The sequence below is a fragment of the Nelusetta ayraudi genome, unplaced genomic scaffold (genome assembly GCF_046127955.1).
Source record: "Nelusetta ayraudi isolate G7.1 ecotype Tasmania unplaced genomic scaffold, CSIRO-AGI_Nayr_v1 ptg000135l, whole genome shotgun sequence".
Taxonomy (NCBI): Eukaryota; Metazoa; Chordata; class Actinopteri; order Tetraodontiformes; family Monacanthidae; genus Nelusetta; species Nelusetta ayraudi.
In genome coordinates, this window is record NW_027466185.1 from 20,924,977 (window position 1) to 20,945,580 (window position 20,604).

General features: G+C 43.9%; 2 protein-coding genes across 6 annotated transcripts in view; one reads left to right on the forward strand and one right to left on the reverse strand.

Moving 5' to 3' along the window:
• kcng2 (potassium voltage-gated channel, subfamily G, member 2) overlaps positions 1-13,141 on the forward strand; it is a 30,054-nt gene extending 16,913 nt beyond the window's left edge. Inside the window, exon 3 of the mRNA XM_076051449.1 lies at positions 12,108-13,141. Within this exon, the coding sequence (XP_075907564.1) occupies positions 12,108-12,938 (831 nt within the window). The 3' untranslated portion in view covers positions 12,939-13,141. The remainder of the gene's footprint in view (positions 1-12,107) is intronic.
• Positions 1-20,604, reverse strand: part of slc66a2 (solute carrier family 66 member 2) — a 56,710-nt gene that overhangs the window by 11,087 nt on the left and 25,019 nt on the right. For 2 of the 5 annotated variants that reach the window (XM_076051450.1, XM_076051452.1), the window contains one exon: positions 17,541-20,071. The exons of 1 other annotated variant lie outside the window; for it this stretch is intronic. In XM_076051450.1, coding sequence (XP_075907565.1) covers positions 19,858-20,071 — 214 coding nt within the window. In that variant the 3' untranslated portion in view covers positions 17,541-19,857. Of the gene's footprint in view, positions 1-17,540; positions 20,139-20,604 lie in introns of those variants that run through there. 2 more of the 5 variants (XM_076051451.1, XM_076051453.1) reach the window with 1 other exon arrangement.

Sequence of the window (20,604 nt, forward strand, 5' to 3'; positions counted from 1 at the left end):
GACAGCAAACAGCTTTGCAACACGGCTGGATTGAATTTGAAGTCTGAATCTTTCACATCCATCTTGAAAAAAATTCCGACATGCAGTTTTCCATCCAAATTCTCCTTCGGTGAACAGATTTCAATTTAGAATAGAATAGAATAGTTTTATGGTCATTATGTCAGGTAAACACAACGAAATTAGTGAGGCTTCTCCATGTATCATTTTTTTTATTATTTATTATTATTATTATCATTATTATTATTATTATTATTTTTTTTTTTTAGAATACTCTGAATTATTCACAATGGTTTTGTGTAATGTGTCAAATATTGTTGTCATTTTTATTTACCGCTAAAGGAAGTCCTGTGCCGCTGTGCACTGACTAAATTCGCTGTGAATTTTCTGTGAAAACAGATTACACATTTTAAAATGGACTGAAAGTTAAGGTCAACCTTTCTGTTGTCTTTGAAAAGAGGGCCCAGTCGTCTCGACGTTTTCTGTGGGCCATTTCCCAGTCGGCTTACAACAGACATTGAATAACAAACATGCAAATAACTAAGCTAAGACGACTCCGTCACTTTTAGTGGGCCCGTTATGGGTAAAAAGTCCATTTTCGAGGCTCATCACATTTGTATTTCACACTAATTATTCCAGTAAGTACTCCATTCCCTGGTCACTCGAGCCGGAGCGACTTCGGCCAGAAAGGAGAAGTTTTTAAGGAGCCGCCTGTGATGGAAAGCACTTAGCCCGGCTGCCTAATCTAATGAGGCTCTTCGAAAAGGCATTCACTGGCCGCGATACTTTTCTCCGCCCACTTCCCCCGCCACAGTCAAACACACACACAAAAAGGAGCTAAATTTCATTTCACATTTCAGGATCCCTTTTCCACACTCTGTGGATGAACGGTAGATTAACCATCTCGAGTGTTTTGTCGATTTCCTTTTTTTTTTTTCTTCCGCTTTTGCCCTCCGAACTGCTCACTCTGTTCACTCCGAAAAAACTGCTCACGTCCCATTTATCCGCGTGCCGGTGGATCTAACCTCTCCCTGCGCCGTTCGTGCCTCCCGGCTCTGCACGCTCCATTCTGATGCAAATCCCAGCCACTTTAAAGCGCACCTCTCGCTCAGCCGCAAATCATCGCAGCAGATTGAGAAACCGCGGTTGCTCTTGGTTGCTGCATGGCAGGAGGAGAAACATTCGCAAAATCCCTGTGGCAAATAGATAGAATTTTGACCAGGGAGTACACGTCGCTCATTTCTGCTGAATGGGTTGATGATTTGTGTTTCTTGCCCAGTCTTGGTGAAAACGGCACAAACTGAGGCCTCGTGGGGAAATCACTGGATTTAGGGCTCAAAATCGAACACCCGTACCAACTGCTGTGTCCTTCTTTTTTTGAAATGGTATTCACAGGGATAGGATATAAGGAAATGTGATTTACAACTGATTATAAAACTTGAATTAATATAAAGGAAAGAACATGTGAAATGAGTCTGAATTGAATTTAGGTGTTTAGTTGTGCCACTTGTTAATTCTAATGATACGGTTGTGTTTTCTTTGTGTTTTGTTTATTCCTGGAGGTTCGGTACTACATTTCACAGGTTTTGGCTACTTTTGCATTTCGTAGTTTTTGAGAACTGTGTATTTGTGTGTCTTCTACCTTAATAGACATTATTTGCTGGAAAAGTAAGAAAAAAAATTGTTGGACGGAGAAAGCAGCACAGATCGGATTGTAATTGGGAAATGTTATTTGAAGGTCCGACTAAATGTAGGAGGACTATAACCTGACAAGCAAGACGGACTGTTTTACATTTTCATGTCTTTCACATCCGTCTTCAATAAAGCCCATAGACAACACTTAGAAAGGGGAGGGACAATTAAAAATGAAGACTGGTTGCGTCAGTTGGCTCAGTTGGATTTCTTTGCCGCTTGTGGAGCCAGTTGGTAAAATTGCTTTATAACTAGCAAAACCTGAAACACCTAATGGCCAAACACAGCATCATATTATAAAAATTGACACAGTTGCGGTGGTATTTTTTCCGTGCCATAATTGCACTTTGCATGCTGTGACTGCTATTTTTTTTTTTTTTTGGCAATATTTTCTCATTGTGGGCACAACATGGAGCCACTTCTTTGTGAAGTGTAAAGGCCACCGACTAGTCTGGTCATTTTCTTCTTTTTTTTTTTGTTAAGGGGTCTTGTGAAATTACATTCATTAAATGTCCACCAATATCTCTGCAATCTAAGATCTTCTTTACATAGAAGTCAATGACCTCGGTCTGGCTTTAATTAGCGCCTCGTGTATTTTCAGTCTTCTTTATTCGGCATTGCCAGCTGGCGCTTTGCCGTTCGAATTCGGAATTAATTGTGCAGCCACCAAAACGAGAGTACAAGAGGTTAAATAAAGCTAACAAGTCTTTGCCTCAGTCGCGCCTCCTCTAATTGCTCCTCCCTGCAGAGCTGCGGGCGCAGCCGGCTGAACAGCCTCTCAGCTACATGAAGAGGGCACGCCATTGACTTCGAAACCCCCCCCCTGTCTCTCCCGTTACCATAGAAGCATTCGCATTAGTCAACATTCGCCAGCGACCCCACGAGCCATACGTCTTCCATTAACTGAAACGGTGTCCAATAATAACCAGTACTTTAAAAAAATATGATTTTCTTTTTCTCGACACCGCAGCCACAAAGGAAGCACTTTGCCGTGCCAATACGATAAAAGACATCGACTGATGATTCTCGGGAGAAGTGAGGCGACAGTTTGGCAGAATCCAATCAGTACACAGAGAGCATTTAAACTCCCCGGAGAGTGACAAGTTCTCCTTAAGAGGAAAATGATGAAAAATGTATTTTCAAGGCAATCATTTGGAGCTTATAATCGAACTTGAGGGAGGGCAAATTTTCATAAACATTCATGTTAAAAAAGAGTGTCTGCTGTGCTATTTAAATGAAACCTTTTAATGAAATCACTTTTTGTTTATCCTCCCCTGCTAATCTTCTGTCCAGTAACGTGGCAGAGTGCGTACCGCAAGCGCAGCGGGCTCGTCAGGTGACAGACGTCAATACCAGAGGCATTTCCAGATGAAGATGGATCAGATGAAAGTGTAATGACCCCCCCCCCCCCCCCTCCCCCCCCCGGGGGAATTTTGGCAGCGGCTAAACAACAGCGTTTTCTGCTGTTGGATAAATTGGACAACATCCAATCGGATATCAGCCGCTGTTTTCAAAGCCAAACCCAAGCAAGTGCAAAAGCATCCAACGTTGCGGCAATCTTTTTGTGTTTTTAAGTGGGGCTTTTTTGGAAGAAAAGCAAAGCTTAAAAAAAAACAAACCTGGAAGCATCTTCCCCAGTCACAGCAAGAGATAGCCGCCTTGAGAGATATTGACGAACAACAGAGCTGTGTTCTAGGCAAACACCTGAGTGTGTGTGTGTGTGTGTGTGTGTGTGTGTGTGTGTGTGTGTGTGTGTGTGTGTGTGTGTGTGTGTGTGTGTGTGTGTGTGTGTGTGTGTGTGTGTGAGGGTTATTACAATCTTTTCTGACAAGAAGAAAAAAGTCCTCATCAGAAACACAAAAATCTATTAATCTCTGCAATAAAGGTTGTTAAAAAAAAAAAAAAACACTCAGGTGGGCAAATCTTTAGAAATAAGTTCTGCGAAAAGTAGCCATGATTATGTTGATATTGATTTGAGAGCCATTGTGCCTGCAAAGAAAAACAATTCTGCATCCTAGGCTCACACAAACGCAGAGGGGATAAAAAAAAAAAAAAAAAGTCCACGAGCCACGACAACCGTGTTGGCGTATCGGAGGAGCCGAGGAGGCAATCACAAGTTCCTCCAATTATCTTTACAGCTCTCCGGCTCGAGACGCTATTAACTTAGCGGGCGCACTGTTTTCCAGTCAGGTTCGCAGTTTCACTTTCCCACCGCCAGCAGCGAATCGTTGACTCGTCGCTGCAAACCCGTTTGGAGATGAGCCCCAGTCTTTTTAAGGCATTGAACTGAGGAAAGGGACGTACAACTGACAGTTTTAAAATGTAGCAGGTTAAAGTGGCCATTGAATGGACCGCCAAGCGTGGGTGGAAAGGCGAATATCCCAGAATGCACCGGGTGAGTGGCAGGGACTGCTAATGGGTCGAGGTTTGCTTGTATTTTTTTTAATTTTATTTTGCAGGCTCCCGATTCACTTACAGCAAACTGCAAGCAGTCAACAGCTGACTGGGGATGAACTGGGGGTAATGAAACGTTGACATCACATTGTCTGGTTGGATGCTTAATTCTGATTGACTTTTTTTTTTTTTTTTCATGTCAACTGACACCTTGTCAAATGCAATTTGCATTTAAATGTACTTACACTGACACATTCTGGATGATTTTATAAAACAAAAGCAGAGATATGAAATTATTTCTTTTCTTTGTTGACATTTGTTGTCTTTTCCTCCGATTTCTTTTCCAATCTAAAATAACTTTAAAGTTAAATAGGCAAAAAAGGGCAAAGTTTGGTGTCTGTCATTTTGCAGGAACACAGTTTCAAAATGCCGACAAAACTACACCAAGACAGCCTTCGAAGAAACCATTCGGAATATATTAATATTGGCAGGCAGACTTCCACTGCAGTCAGTGCCCCTGTCTGCGTGCGCTAGTTGCTATGTGACACGGTAGCCTGATGCTCAACTCTGCAGAGCTCCAGGCTCCCTGAGGGAGGACTTTGCTGCCTGGCTTCACCCTCTATCACCTTGGAAAAGCCCGTCTCAAGGCTCCAATCTCAAATAATGTAGACCGTATTTACTCAGCAGTGTCGTAAAGTCTTTGCACTTCAAGAATGGCTTTATCAAGTGCCGTCCGGTGACCAATAAAAGAGAAAAGTATAACTGTCCCAAACCTAATATACCTCGACTGAGTATGACGAAACAGATGGAAATTCACTTTTTAATCTTGGTCTTTCCACTGGGGATGTTTTTTTTTTTTCAATTAGAAGATGTTTGCAAAACTGCCTTATGAAAAACTCCACAGGTTTTACCCTGTAAGTGGCAGAATTGAGGCCCTCAATGAAGCAAGCGCATTTTATTTTTTTCAAGTGGCGGCTGCTTTCAGTGAGAGTTTGGCGGGATGGTCCCATTCCAAGTGAATAAATGCTAAGATAAAGTACCTTGACTGGGCCACTAGAGAGGTTCAACAGTATGCATGGGTGGATAAAGTGTCTTTGTGTGGAACGCGTAAACAAGCAATAATATAATAAGGCAGGGCCAGAAGGGGCCTTTTAGGCTGCTTGAACTCCATTTTTCTCATGCACTAAGTGTCCATAATAGAGACCCTTTTTCTCTTTTATGCAACCGTCCTCAGCCCATTCAAAGATTCATGAGTGAACGCAACTCACCTCGCTGATTATTTCAAGAGCGAGATCGTACAAACACGGCGCCGGCGGCAGGACAATGAGTCACTCCTTTTTGCTTTGCGTGTTGCGTTCCAAACGGGGAAGAGGACACGAGAGGTCGAAGCCGGCCAACTTGGACTATAATCACACTTAGATGAATTTTTCACTCCTGCTGAAAATGTCATGAAGCTGGTTTGCCGCAGTTACGCAACTGAAATCCCACCCGGCCACCTAGAACTGGCACATCGGAGGAAACCTTGAATCAATCATTTGCGTTTATCTCATATGAGTTGTGTGTGAATCTTTAAGGAGCGGTTTAAAAGTCATTTCACTTAGTCGACACTCTCTGACCCGATTCAACGTTGCCACGTTTATTGGCTGTAAAGAAGAGACAAGGTAGCGTGTTACTATTGTGCGACGGTGGCTACTCTCAACTTACTTACTTGGGCAATCGTATCAAGTAAATAGCTGCAACTGCCCTGTAGGAAAAGTGCCAAACCCTGGTTTCTTGTTTCAACTCAGCTCTTCCTTTCCCAGCTGCGAACGAATGAATCGCTCACGGTAGCACAGCAACTGCAACGGAATTAACTAATCACTCTGTTGCTCAGAGTAGCCTGAATGAATCGCTGACTTGTGGAAAAAAATAAATTTGTTCCTGATCTTTCACTCTCTTTTTTTTTTTTTTCAAACTTAAATGGATCTTTTTCCCCACTTGGAAAATGCAAATCGGGAGACGCATACACTCCAGATTCCCACACACTCGGTGACTTGGTGACTCTGATGACGGAAAAAATAAAATTATAATATTTGATGAGTGACTCGTGTAAACTCAAGTCAATAAAAATAATGTTAATAAAGTTTTTCATGACTTAAAAGGAGATATCTTACATACCCATTGAATAAAGAGCCCACACCACTGAACTGCTATTCACTGAAATTGTAAGGGGGTGAAGGGAAAAGCCTTCGCGCACCATTTTTGTCATTCGTTTTAAGCGAAAATGCCACCTGACTCTGATAAAAACTGACTATTTAAGTAGATGATCAGTTCCAGAATCCTCGAGAAAAAAACACTGGTTGAAAACCTTTAATGCAAGGTTTTCAAACTCTTCAACTAGCATGCGACGTCTTGTGACTCTCAAATCTAACATTGAACAATGAATAGCCAATCAGTATTGAGTGCGAGGTCGCCTTGGAGCCGCCTCTGGCGCAGTAGGCAGTGAAAACTCAAGTCAGTTCACTTAAAGCTGATTGATCCATCCGGTCAGCTTCCAGTTTGTTCTTTTCAAGGGTCCTCCCTTCTGGAAATCCTGTCAATGCCTCACCGATCAGATGAATATAGTTGAAACAAACTTGTAAACCAGGTTAGAAAGAAGGTTCTGAGGATTTGAACGAGTCCTCGAGAGGAAAACGGCTGCTGTTAGGAGAAATTCAAGTGCACAAACAAATCTGAGCTCGAAATAAATAAACAAAACAATCAAGAGCACCGGAAGCCCACCTGTCCCCCAAACCCTGTCGTGTTTGCCTTCTCACTTTGTTTGCCGTTGCGTATCCTGCATTGAGCCGTGACAGGTTCACAGCACACCCAGTCGCTGAATGGAGATAATTGTTTACTTTTCATTTGATCCTCTGCGTGCGCACACACACACACACACGCACACACGCACACACACACACACACACACACACACACACACACACACACACACACACACACACACACACGAGTCCTTTCAGCGGTGAGAATGGACGGGAGGGATGGGAGAATGCACTCAGCCAGAAAGCTTCGACAGCGAATGCTCCATAGGCCCTGGACAAACTGGAGGGAAGGGACGTATCGGTTGTACACATGTCACAAGCAGGCAGACAAACTTCTCTCCACGGAAGGAGTGGAAATGTGAGCGTCTAAATGCCTAAAATGTGACTGAGGCGCTGGAGCAGGAGTAGATGGATGGAGTGTTTTGGTGACCCACCTCGTAGGGCCATAGTTTGCCCATGCTGGTCTAAAAGATTTCGGACAGCGGGACATTTTATGCATCTCGGAGCTCGTTTTTTTTGCTTTGGATGGACGGGAAAAACAGGATGTGGTGGAATTTCCAAAAGAACTGCTAAAGGAGGCCGGAAGCAAAAAGGTGTACTGACAAACTAAGCGATTTGTTATTTGGGCCGTTGGAGATGGGAAAGGAAATGCAAGTGACTAATCGACAGAGGCTGTTTTTTTACAGTCTACAAAACTGTCTGTATCCCATTCAACACATTCTGGCACTGGGAATATAAAAGATAGGAACCCCAAAAAAAAGGATTGTTTTTAAACTCAGGTTCCAATTTGGCTGAAAATCATCCCAAACGGGTGCAGGCAATCTGCTTGCCCTCCTAACTTCATACTTATTTTATCAGTTTCTAAAATAAAGGTAGAAAGCAGCTGGCCGGGGACCTGTGGAGCTGAGGCGAGGCGGATAACTGTCTCCCTGCTGCAATTTTAATGTCATTTAACAGTGGACGTCAGCCAATGCAGGAGCACTGATGCAGCTCTGGTGCACTCGGATATAAAGTCTAGCCGTCCTCAAACGCTCGTTTTAACTTGGGGTTATAAAACGCAACCCGATGCTGAACAGAGTCTGTTTTCTAATTAACGCGCCAGGCTTTAATTGACGTCAAGTCATAAGACAGCATGTGGTGTTTAATAGGGCCACCAAAATGCAATTATGTGACACAATAGGCTTAAAATCCTATTAAACTGTGTCTGTGTAGCTACCACACACACATGCGCACACACGCACATGTACAAAAATCTAAAAGCGCGGCTGTCAGGTGAGATATGCAGGAGCAATGCCAATATTTTTCTCAACCGATGTAAAATGTACAGACCCCAAATTAAGTTCTGGCTCAAAATTAGCACCTGAATTGATTCTGGTTGTGAATACAAATTGAAAATGAAAAGGAATGCGTGGGGCAAAGTGTTCAGCTAGTCTACACGCCACATTCAATTTGAAAGTGACATTTTCTGTGGAGTCTTTCCCACAATAGCTGTGTTTCCATTACCCCTAGAATTGCGCAAAAGCTAAATATCGCAATAAAAAACTGGTAATGGAAACACTTAAACTTTGAAAAACCTCTCAAATATCGCGAAAAGGTTTTTACGCTGTCATGAGGTGGTTTTTCTGATGTATCGATAAAGAAGTATATCGCAAAAGAGTCATGGAAAGACTTTTTTTGCATTCACACGTCACCGGACGTGACTTACAGGGTCACGTGACCAGTTCAATTTAAGTAAAAATGTTGCGTTGTGTTTGGACGGAGGAGGAAACGTATAATTTTTTACAAGTAATCAAAGAGAAAAATATGACAACCGTTCTTGACAGCAGACGAACGTAAACAAACAAATGCAAACGTAATTCTTGCAGGACGAGACTTTACGAGAATTACGGTTTATGTGCTTCACGCCATTCAATGGAAACACCTGCAAATCGCAATTGTACTTTGTCAAAGAAATGTAAGGGAAAGGCAGCTATTGACACGTGAAATAAATCCAGAGGCTTTGAGAAAAAGAATCTTGCTATTTATGGTTAAAAACATCTTTAAATGAACAAATATTTTACTCAACTCAGCGACCAAGTCAACCATTAACATCTTACTCTACAAATAGCTTGCATGATTCTTGTTACATTGGCTTCAGCCTCCAACTGTTTGGAAGTTAAGACTGGATCCACTTTCATTTTTTCCTCAGGCCAGTAAATGGAATAAATCATACATTGACCACAGTATGGCTCATTATGAAAGGCTTTGCACTCGAGAAAACGATCTGAAATCGAAATGCATTTCCACTCTCACTTTATAATCTGGAGCCAGTACAGCTCTGCACAAACCACTTCCACCCTGCACTGTCCACTCATCCATTTTCCATCACCGCTTATCTCGCACTTATCCCCAGGTGCAGAGCCCCGAGTTGCAGAGGTGCTGGAGACGGTCATCGCAGCGCTCTGAGGGTGAAGGCAGGGGTTAAACCCCAGGCAGGTTGCCAGTTAGGGTTAGCTTACCCAGCTTTTACCCAATTAACCCTAAAGTGGACCTTCATGTGAAAGAAAGTGGTTTGCGAAACTCAACTCATACCTTCAAATAGCAACCCCCAATCCCAATCTATGTTGTTATCGTGTGTAGGAAAACTTGGCCTAAGTGCCAGTAAATCTCTATACATTTCTCTTTTTTTTTTAATTCTGCTTTATCAAAATGTAATTAACTGACAAAATAAAGTAAACTGTTTTTTTCTGCTCATTGAAAACTCAGGGAAACGCAGAAAAATTAAAATACTTTTTCTCCCCTCCAGGGTTGACTTTGACTTAATAACCAAGTAATCTTTTTTAATTATATTCTGAAATATTAATGGATGCTGGGAAACTTTAGGCTGCGGTGGCCGGAACAAAACGCACTAAAGCTTATCTACATCTAACTCTGATAAAGACAGCTCATTATGTATGCACATCGCTGTGTTTTAAATCTTTCACCCCCCGATGGCCCCGGTTTGATGTTGAAGTCCTTGAGGTTTTGCAGAATGAGGCACTCACTGCTTTTGTTTTATAGCTCGTGAATCTTTTAGCATCTCCTTTGTTTTTGGTTGCAATGAAAGGACAAAGTCACCCTTTTGTTGTCAGACAAAAGCAACATCACATCAAAAAGCCAGGCCTTGATTGAATCTTAATCAGTGTCTGGTCCACATGTATCTACAACAACTGGGGAGTTGACATTGAAGTGGCTAGTTGACTGGGTCATTACCTGACTTCATTGTTCTTAGTTCGACTCTAAAGGAAAAACATAGACAAATTTATTTATTTATACATTTAGTGCTTTTCCACTAAAGCGCTTAATGAGCGTTAAGCAGAATATCGCAATTCAAACTTCCTTTCAATCGCAATGAAGTTCGTACCATTGACTGTATAAAAAAGATAGACGGAGTTCCTAATGCCAACATGGAAGTGCCAAGAACCTGCATCCTATTGTGTGGCCAGCAGGGACCGCCAAAAATGGTTGCAAAAAGACAACAAATTGTTGGCTGTCAATACAGAAGGGAGCACGCAATTCATACCTTTGCAAATGAGGTTTTTCTTTCGTAATTGGCTCCATTGTCCAATAGTCCGATTTGATACAATTTCAAGTCAAAATGGCTATAACTTGGTGGCATGGCAACAGTTTAGTAGCCACGTATAGTCTGTTTACCAGCGGGTGTGCAGGTGTTGGGGTACACGCTTTGTGCTCCAATGATTGCTCACCGTTGATACTGCCCACACATTCAAATATGGACACTTCCGGTTTCAAAACTAACCAGAAACTCAAGATTGCACTGACCACGAAACCAGTCTCTCGGCTTGAGGACGGGTATGACCAAACACTAGTCTTTACATAGCCTTGTTAACCCTTTAAGCGCCAGAATTTTCTCAAGAACATATTCAATTTTGATATCAAGATTTCAAATGGCTGTGACTTGAAATTGGTTAGAGATAAAGCCATACTGTAATTGAGAAAAATCTTCAGTATGACCCAAAATTTCTGACGGGAGTAGATTTTTGTTTGTTTGTTTTTGTATTATGTCAGATGTCAGGGATCTGTATGTCAGATCCCTGTCTCCACAATACCCCACAGGCTCAACAAAATGTTTTATCCACTTTTGATAATTTTCCACATATCTCAAGCAAACCCAGCCATCATCACTGTAATATACAGGGTGACCGCGAACATCCCTGCTGCCTCCACCGGCACTCGCTGGGCGTTTCCTCCCACAGATTCTACCACGTTGACCACTATCTCCCCCTATTTTTTTCATTCCCGCGCCCTCCGTCACCATTGGCGGTGTTTTGAGCACTCCTGCTTCCCCCACCACGTCCCCTCATCCTCATTACTCCCACCCCGGCCACGCTGAGGCGAAGTGTGTGCTGCTTGGTGACTGTCGTGGCGCATGGACTCGCTGCCGCTGCGTAAAGACGCACCGGCAGACTCGCTCTCACGGGATGACTGAACATCATCGTCAGAGTGTGAATATTCCTCTTCGGAATCTGAGTCAGCCAGTACTTGACGAAGTACTTCGTCAACGAACAAACCTCTCAGCAATGTATTCTTGGTCAAATTCGCTGTCTCTCACTCTCTCTCTCTCTCTCTCTCTCACACTCTCTCTCTCTCTCTGCTCCCACTGCAACCACTTCCTCGTCTCCTCGACTGAGGCGGGCTTTCTCTGTATTTATACTCCAAAGTCTGAATATAAACACCCCCACAAATGCTTCTCTGATTGAAGCCACAGGTGTCTGTCATCTCCTGGTGTAAAATGGTAACTACTTTCAGCACCATATTTACAGCTACGGCCTGTTTAATTCAGCAATGACGCTTGTCGCAATTTTGTGACCATGGCGGGTTAAGTCACATGATGTGACTCTATGAAAGCAAGGCACTTGCGTTTTTATTGAACAGACAGCGTCCATGAGAGGTTTCGGGCACTGTTACACAAACGCTGGTCCAATAATTCCAGCTCTGGACTGTTTTCTGGGTTTCCGTGATGGAGCTCTGCGTGGAAGTGATCTGTCAAAGAGTGCCTGACCATAGCCTGTGGCTTTGAAAACAATTTCCAAATGTTCCTGGTCTTCCAGCTGAAGAATCAGCAAAGTCATCATGCGCGGCCGAGCTCCTCGGTCATAACCGAGGATACATTCGTTGCGTTTGGGTCAATTGTGCAACCTTTACGTGTCTCCTCAACCCCCTTTTTCCTCCCTCGTTCCGCAGGGTGAGTGCTCCCAGCGGTGCTTCAACATCTTCGTGCTGGAGACGGTGTGCGTGGCCTGGTTCTCCCTGGAGTTCCTGCTGCGCTTCATCCAGACGCAGAGCAAGTGCGTGTTCCTGCGCACGCCCCTCAACATCATCGACGTGGTGGCCATCCTGCCCTACTATGTCACCCTCATCGTGGACTCCCTGTCAGTGGGGGGCAAGTCGGCCGGCTCGGGGAACAACTACCTGGAGAAGGTGGGCCTGGTGCTGCGGGTCCTGCGAGCCCTGCGGATCTTCTACGTGATGAGGCTGGCCCGCCACTCCCTCGGCCTGCAGACGCTGGGCTTGACGGTCAAGAGGTGCACGCGGGAGTTCGGCCTCCTGCTGCTCTTCCTCTGCGTCGCCATGGCCCTCTTCTCGCCGCTGGTGTTCCTCGCCGAGAGCGAGATGGGCGCCAAGCAGGAGTTCACTAGCATCCCGGGCAGCTACTGGTGGGCCGTGATCTCCATGACCACCGTGGGCTACGGCGACATGGTGCCCCGGAGCATCCCTGGCCAGGTGGTGGCGCTCAGCAGCATCCTGAGCGGCATCCTGCTCATGGCTTTCCCCGTCACGTCCATCTTTCACACCTTCTCCCGCTCGTACCTGGAGCTGAAGGAGGAGCAGAACCGGGCGCTGAGGCAGAAGCCCGACTCGCAGGACAGCACCAAGTCGCAGAACAGCGAGGACTCCCAGGAGACGGACAGCTACCAGGGTATCGCTGAGGCCGCCGCCTCCTCCTCCGCGCAGAGGAGCAAGTCCATGGCCGCTCAGAGGGCGGCGGCGGTCAGAGCTCACATGAATACTTAGTGGAGTCTGACTTTCCCCCTGGGAGGGCGGGGACGTAACAACCGGGACTTGAGAGGTTGTCAAGCAGCTGGGACCAGGTGGAGATTTTTCCTTTCTGGCGCTCGGGGTGTCTGCTTTGATCGTGTAAAGCCTCCTTTTGTGCACCGGCGCATGTCGACTTTTTCCAAGTTTTACAGAAGAGCTTTAGGGTTGTTGTTTTTTTTCTCTCTCTCTCTCTCACTCTCTCCCTGTGAATTTTACTTTAAAGTACAGTAATGATTAAAATGAAAAAAAAAACAACCTGAAAAACTGAGGAGAGAATTAATAATAAACTGACTGCCTTTCAGACCTAAGATCGATCTCTGCGCCAGACAAACACGCCGCCGCCGTGACTCAGGCCTCCGACCGTGAATTAGAGTCCCTCATGTAGCTGCCTTTGAAGGGTTTTCGTTTGAAATAAAGCTAATAAAGCTGTTGCTGAGATGTCAGACCGCAGCGTCTTTCTTTTCGTTTTTTTTTTTTTTTTTTTTCCCTCCACGTCTGTGTTGTTCAAACTCAGCGGAGTCAAACAACGAATCCTCCCCCCTCCCTTCCTCCCCCGCGGACTTCTTTGTTACGTAAGGTTCACAAGCATCGCTGACATCAGCCCGTTTAATTGAAGCGAGGCAAAACCAATTAATCACCATCATGACAACACAAAACATCGCTCATCTTTTTCCGATGGGGTTCGCAAAAAAAAAATGCCGTAAGCACGCGTGTGCAACAGCGCGCCAGACTGGTTGGCGGCTGCAAAAGCAATAACCGCTTTATCAGAAGGAGGAAGAGGGAAGAGACAGTGAGGGAAGAAATGTGGCGGCAAGGCGCTTCCAGTGATTGAACTGCTTATCTAATAAATAGGAAACAATTCCAGCGCACTCATTAATAACGTATTTTCTTATCGGCTGGCCTCGCCGTGACGCTCCAGAGACCCTCACGCCTGCTACAAGAGCAAACTTTGGCACATGTTTAATTTCCTGCGGGTGCTGCAGGTGCAGCGGCTGCGTGATCTCAGTAACTTTCACGGTGCTGTTGGCTCTGGCCAGGGTTTGGTTTTTAGGTGAAAAAATAAACCCAGATGGCTTGGAAATTGAAAATTCAAGTAACTAATACTGGAGTCATATTTTCCCACTTAATTGGAGAAAATTGCTTTTATTTAGCCATAATGTAAAATTATCCAGGACGGTCATTAAGCAGAGCGGTTAGGGAGGTGACTAATCGTCTTTTAATCTCATCCTAATCTTTAATCGTGCCAAGTTTTTAAACATTGCACTTAACTGAACTAATCTGAACACGTCTTGGCCGTGTGACAGGACCAAAGCAGGTCTTTTAATGTCATTCTTCGCAGTTGGATACAGTTCATGAAATGGTGAACCACTCACAGAGCATGTTCAGCAAGCACGGCCACCGCTGACATTTTAATCTGAAGTGGCGAAATAGAAATCAGAAGAGTCGACACCTATTGTGACTATGTGGGAAAGTCTTTTCACCGACTCAATGTCATATGAGACGCTTGAAGGGGATGATGTTTTTGAGACATTTGAGTCACTGAGTCAGTCACCCAGTGTGCACAAACGGCTCCCAACAAAAGCGAGTCATTTTGTTCATTTGAGCAGCGCCGGTTCACGGTGAACAACTGAGTGATCCGTTCATTTGAGCCTCAGCCTCAGATTATTTTTGGAAAACCACATTAAAAACGTACAAAATGCGGTTCTGAATAATAATATCTGGTAATGAATGTCAGCTCAACATATACGGTTGCTATACAACTGTCATTAACTAGATAGCTGCAGAGATAAACGCACAGTTAGCATTTTTGTGTGTTTTGTTTTTTTAATGAAATAAAGGTCTTTCCCTTTGCAGCAATTGGGTCACCCTACACCTAAATGCAAACACGCAAAACCGAGTTGAAGGGAAGTTATGTAAGCAGTGAACCTAATAATAGTAATAATCCCCACGATGTTGAAGAAAATGGCCAGGGACAAACATTCACGGAGAGGTGTAATTATGGCTGGCCTCTCTTCAAACAGGCGGATGCTGTATATTTAACCTGCGGGCGACGTCAGCAGCAGACCGCCAACACCAAAGCCATTTCAGATTTTGAAAATCATTTCCACGGGCTTGCGGGAATTGCACGTATTATAGCAATTCCGTCACTTCATTTCTTTGGCGAGAATGCGTTGCACAAACAAGTTGTCAAGGCGGAATTCATTGTATAGCACCAGGGTTACAAAGTGCAAGAGAGATGTTTTCAAACATTGGTTTGGAGATGTATTTTTTTTTTTTTTATCCAAGACTGCTTCTGAGAAAATTGAGGAAATGTGAACGTCAAGCATGTTTAGCCCTCAGTTCACAGCCTCCAGTCAAAATAGTCTTCGAGTTCGCGAAGGTAGTTTGGAAGAAGGCAAAAACAAGGCAATCTTGGAGTGTGATGTCACCAAACTGGGAGACGTTCGAGTGCCCCTTGTGACATCACAAATGGCTTGTTTCTAAAACTGTTTTTTTTTTTTTAACACACACTTTCTGAAAAGTAGAGCAAGAAAAGAAGAGTAGGAAGGAAGGAGGGATCGAGTTTGGCCCTCCACTGACAAGACAGATGGTGGGCACATGGTACTGTTAAAAAAATCATTTGTGAATTTGATGGGGGACCCTTCATACGGCATAAGGTTTTTGATATGCTAATTCAGAATTGCCAGCCGTCGAGCAGCGGAAAACGTTGAAAAGCAGGGGAATACTTTTAATTCTATTAATTAGCATTAGCTGGTCAGAAATTCTATCTCGGTTTGGCTCAGGATTGCACTGTGAGTAAACCCGACTCTGAAAGGCTGGCTCTTTGCAAAGTTCGGCGGCCTCAGAAACACTTCCTCTGGCCGTTGCGATGAGCATGGTCTCACGTGGAGAATTTAACAATTTATTACAATGAGGGGAAGTTCTGAAATTTTCAGCAGGCTGCGTGCAGAAGCACTCAACATCCTAATTTGGTTTGTCTGCGGTTTGTGTTCATGTTCTCCATCCCACCTCTCACACACGCACACGCACACGCACACGCGGACACACACACGTTTTAAATTATATATGGATTTCGTTGCCGGTAATAACATTGCGCATTGCAGGTTTGATGAATAGTGAGAGTGTCGCAATGAAAGTTGAAAAAAAATGAGGTTAGTCGCCGAGGGGTCAAGCTCGAACAGTCACGGTGCTCAAGAAGGGGGAAAAAAAAATGTTTCAACTTATTAGTGTAACTACTGGACCTGCAATGATCATTATGTAAAGGCCCTTATAGATAATGAAGAGTGCCCCGAAAGGCAATGCTCGCCGTTCACCGTCAGTTGAAGAATGCAGCAGATTGAGCGTCAGGAGAATCCATTAAACAGCCTCAAGTATCTAATGGTTGGATACATTTGGAGTTAAGCGCTTCGAACAAAACCGCTGCTGAACTTCAAATGGCTCAAAAGTGAAAATCCGACTTAAAGAACTTGCGCAGCCCACTTTACCCGCAAGGTTTTGGCGAAAGTTGGTCTGTGAGAGAGTTCATCCTTTTCCCTGTCCACTCTTTAGAAAGAGCAATGTAATGTAATGTGACAGCCGCCCTTTGTGATGTCACAGACGGAACTGGGCACTCGACAAGAGCGATTTGCTGAAGTCCAGAATAGAAAAAAAATAATAATGAAAGCAATTATTTATACAGAAATAGAGGCCAGTATGTGATGACGATGGAGGTTGGAAAAGAAAACGTTTCTGAGTTCAGCTGCTGGATGAACACAAGAAGGAAATTAATGAATGGAAAAAAAAACAAAAAAAAAACAACGATCCAGTAATGAAGATAAGCCGCTGACCTTTTCTAGGTAATTATTTTGGAGTCATTATATAACCCCTCACTACCCCTCCCCCCTCTTTTTTAAAATTAATTCACCTCTTTCGGGAGAGAGTTTTGTCATTCTGGAGGAAAAGAGTCATAACGTGTCACAACCGCAGTAATAGGAGAATGTTGGGGATTGTCATCAGAGACTGAGGAAGTCTCAGAAGGTTTCAGAATTTTTTTTTTCTACACGCAGCAGGAGATTAAGCATGCACACGTCAGTATTGTGTTTTCACGCCGCTATATGCTCCGCAATAAAACCAGATGAAAAAGAAAAGAATCTTTGACCCATCCAGCTTTCCCCTCCTTGACTCCATGTACGGTAGCCACGCACTGGACTGCCTCATGTGCAAGTCTGGCGCATTTTGAATTGATGTGTATTTCATTAAGATGTGTCCATAGCCCAAAAAAGGACCCGCAGGCGGAGCGGCTCGGGTTTTTTTCCTCCCTTGACAAGTGATGTCGGCCAGAGCTGTGCTGCTGAAAGGTGCGCTGACGGATGTCGGCCAAGCAAAACACGATGTGCAGGACTGCCCACGTCACGGCTGCGTTTATTACAGTGACCATTCTCGACAAACATCCGGAGTTCACACAGCTTCAGATCTCCAGGCTACCTAGATGGGTAAGAAAAAAATAATAATAAAAGAAAAAAAAAGAAAAAAGAAAAAATAATAATTAAAAAAAAAAAAATAATAAAATAATAATAATAATAACATAGACAAAAGATGGATTGGGAATATACATGTATTTTTTTGGGTGCATTACCAAACTGAACTTCACAGGAAAAGTTGGAAGATTGTATAAAAAAAAATTACAATCACAACATAAAACAAACAAATGAGCTAAAATATAAAAGTAATACAAATCAAATAACTGGGAATGACTGTAAATAAGCAAAAGGTTCATTTTTGATCCTCTTGAGCAGTAACCACACATATTTGTCCATACAGTCAAGTATATCCCACACCCTCAAAAACAAGATTTGGCATTCATCTAAAAACTACAACTCACAGGAAAAAAAATGAAATGACTATAAACCCGGGGTGTGTACAAAACAATAAAAACAATGCAAGCTTAAATTTGCTGTGGAAAAGAATAAAGAAAAAACCCGATAGGCTTCAGTAGAGGCCTGAAGCTCACAAGACACAACAACAATAATAAGAAAGAAAGAAAAGCTTCACTGTTTGGTCTTCATAACAGGAAATTAATTTCTCCGTAAAAGCCGCCCCCCCGAGCAGAAGCAGATGGCAATGTGTTGAAATAAGAAACAAAAAAAAGGAACATTACAGGAGTTGTTGGGGTTTATAAACTAATAAAACAAACCGATATCTGGTATCCCGCTGTAATCGAATGGAGAGCAAGGTTGCAATTTCAGCTTTGCATATGTGGACTTGGCAGGACTCAAGAGTCTTTTAAAGGATCATTCTGGTTTATGAATAACTCAACAAAATTTCACAGGCGTGATGTCACACACTGTTTGATGTTACACGGGTCTTTCAAAGCACTTCCGCACACCTCCTGTATTTTTTACACCTTGGGTTCTCAGTTCTCACTAGAAAGAGAAATAAAATCAGCATCCAAGTAAAAAAAAATTAAGTGAGAGATTTTGAAAAGTCTCGACCGCTATTATATAATCCTTCGCTTGGCTGCGACAAGTTGGCAGCAAAGTCCAGACTACCTGCAGTTACGGCTCAGAAGGATTCGCCGGCATGGTTTAAATGTCGCTGTCATTTCATACTTCATATTTAATATTAGAATAAATCAACTGAGGTGAAAAGCAAATAAAACACATAAAGATTCTGTTTTATTCCGAAGAGCAGAGATCCAACTGAGTGAGCAACTAGTTTCAGTGTGGAGGTCAGAACTGGCTGATGAAAAAATACAAAGCTTCAAAAATCAATGGACCAGCTCAGTCAATACGGCTGCTATCTTTACCAGCCTTGAGTGAGAACTCTACATGACGCGGGTAAATAGCCACTTCGGTCTGTTTTTTGGTGTCATTTAATAGTCATACTGACAGTTTTTTGCAACACCTACCTGTACACGTTGTTGTTGTTGTGCTTTAACGCGTAAACTACCACGTACTGTGCCATTACTAGCTGCTATTGGCTAAAAATGCTAACGATGACGATGGACGCGGTCCCTCGTGCTTTACCGACTTCCTGCTGGAATGCCCTCGACTTGGACGCGGCATCGTTCCCAACTCAGAATTTCAACATTCGCGAGATAAATAGACACACACCACAAAGTATCTTTAACGGCTAATGAGCAGAACATACAGATGCTAGCCTTGCCTAGGCATAGCTAACGGAGTAAGTGACAAATGCTTTCAGAAACGTCCTGAAGTGGTCATGGTGATGATGCTTCCTCACGTTAACAACGAGCAACCTCTTCTCCCCTGGCAACATCTGACAGTGTGCACAAACTATTCTACCGGGGTTTTGATGCCTTCAGTTTGTGAGGCATGGTAATGGGGGGAAAACTACAACATATGTTATTTTTTTTTAACATTCACTTATGATTTATAGTCAGACTTTGTTTTTCTGTTGATTGATTCATACACTTCTATTGCTGGTAAGCCAAGGTTACACACGTGGTTTTAAGGCAAAGGGGGTCCATGCAACAATCATCAGCTGGTGTGCTCACCGCAATAGATGCTCCACTTTTTCCTTGGGTGCAGAACTCGGTGCATACTTCTGCGGTTTTGTCGCCTTCATATATTTATGGATGTGCATAATATTCTCAACATGCACTTGGTTGATTGATGCGCGTTCTCAGAGCCTTGTGCATTCTCAGAAACAAAGTCGCCGTCGTGTCGGGAACTCGTGCGCCGGCCAAGAGCGCGAGGGTCGGCTTCGCTTGGAACAAGTGTCCTTCAGACATTGTTTGCAGAGTCTCTTTGTAAGTCCATGGATTATTTATGGGTGCACGTTTCCTTCCGTGTTCTCGCAAAGGGGGGGGGGGGAGGGGAGGGGAGGGGAGCAGCCTGCTTCGTCTCAAGGTGCTTTGGTACTCGTCTGTGTTTAAACGCGTCCTCGGCATCCTTCAAAGTGTTTCCTCGCTGCCTTTCCAGGGAGCGTGGGCGGTGCCCTCGGGGGAGCGAGCGAGGCCCCCCTCAGAGAGCCTTGGCACTGGTGGCGTGGGACACGGTGTGGGACACGGGTTTCTGCGGGTAGCGGCTGTAGTAGTAAACCTGGAAGAGGATGGCGCAGTCCACAAAGACCTGCAGCAAGCCGCACGTCCAGAACTGTACGGGGGCCTGAGTGAGCAGGAAGTAGACGGTTTTAAAGGTGTCGCCGCTCGTCCACATCAGCACCATCTTAATACTTGGGAGACATGAGAGAGGTGACAAAAGAGATGAGCCAATCGTGTGAAAACTCAGGTTTTTGAAAAACACTTTGTGTTCTGTGGGAAAGACAGATGGAAAGAAAAACTAGCTGCAAAAGATACAAAGACCTTCTGTTCATTTTGACATTTGCCACCAGAGAACACAGGATGTTTGAAGGCATTTTTGAAGCTATTGAACAAACATGACTTTTCCTATGCCTGTATTAAATTTGTTCACCATGACGAAAGTCTGACTGTAGGAGGGCAATGGGTCACGAAGGCTAAGCCAAGGAGTTAAGCGCAAACTGGGCAACGGCCACAATAACCCACATGGAAAACTGAGACAGCCAATTTCGGGTGCAAAATTCTGCAATGCATTTCTGTATTACAAAGAAAAAACAGATGAAAACACTGGAGGAGCTTTTGCAGTGTGTGGTGTAGTGGTGTAGTGCTTATGAAACTCAT